This window comes from Morone saxatilis, unplaced genomic scaffold (assembly GCF_004916995.1).
Source record: "Morone saxatilis isolate NCDOM2014 unplaced genomic scaffold, NCSU_SB_2.0 Contig24, whole genome shotgun sequence".
Taxonomy (NCBI): domain Eukaryota; kingdom Metazoa; phylum Chordata; class Actinopteri; family Moronidae; genus Morone; species Morone saxatilis.
The window spans coordinates 14,098,732-14,099,217 of NW_023339807.1; the positions used below are offsets into that span (position 1 = coordinate 14,098,732).

Here is a 486-nt window from a genome sequence, read left to right on the forward strand (position 1 = left end):
AGTTAGTAAACTGAATATATTTGGTACTGTTTTATATCTACACTATACTTTCTGGCATTTTACAGACCTAATGATTAACCCAGTAACTATTATCCACAATGAAGCAAGCAAAACGATCCTCTTTATTTGTGTGAAAAGAAAGCCGAAAAAAAAACTACACAAAAGTGACCCCAGACCTTCATGTTTGATCTTGTCAAAGTAAGCCAGCTTTGAGGCAGCAATGACGGGCCTCTGGGTGTGCAGGCAGGCCATGACAGCGTCCATTAACATGACATTGGTCAGAGCCTGAGTCATGTACTGAGGGTCCTAAAGAGACAATAAATTAACCATATGTTAAAAAAATGTTAGTACATTAATACAAGGGAGTAAACAAAACAACACACTGGATATTGACCTACATTGTCAAAAAATAACCAAATCACTGCTATAGTGGTCATATTATGCTACAGGCTCAGGCTCTGTCACTCATTCACTGTAATTAGAGCC

General features: G+C 38.1%; 1 protein-coding gene across 1 annotated transcript in view; it reads right to left on the reverse strand.

The window, feature by feature from the left end:
* The window catches only part of LOC118335330 (DENN domain-containing protein 3-like), a gene marked incomplete in the record, with an annotated part of 15,127 nt that overhangs the window by 4,369 nt on the left and 10,272 nt on the right, over positions 1-486 (reverse strand). The window contains 1 exon segment of the mRNA XM_035671564.1: positions 177-306. Within this exon segment, the coding sequence (XP_035527457.1) occupies positions 177-306 (130 nt within the window).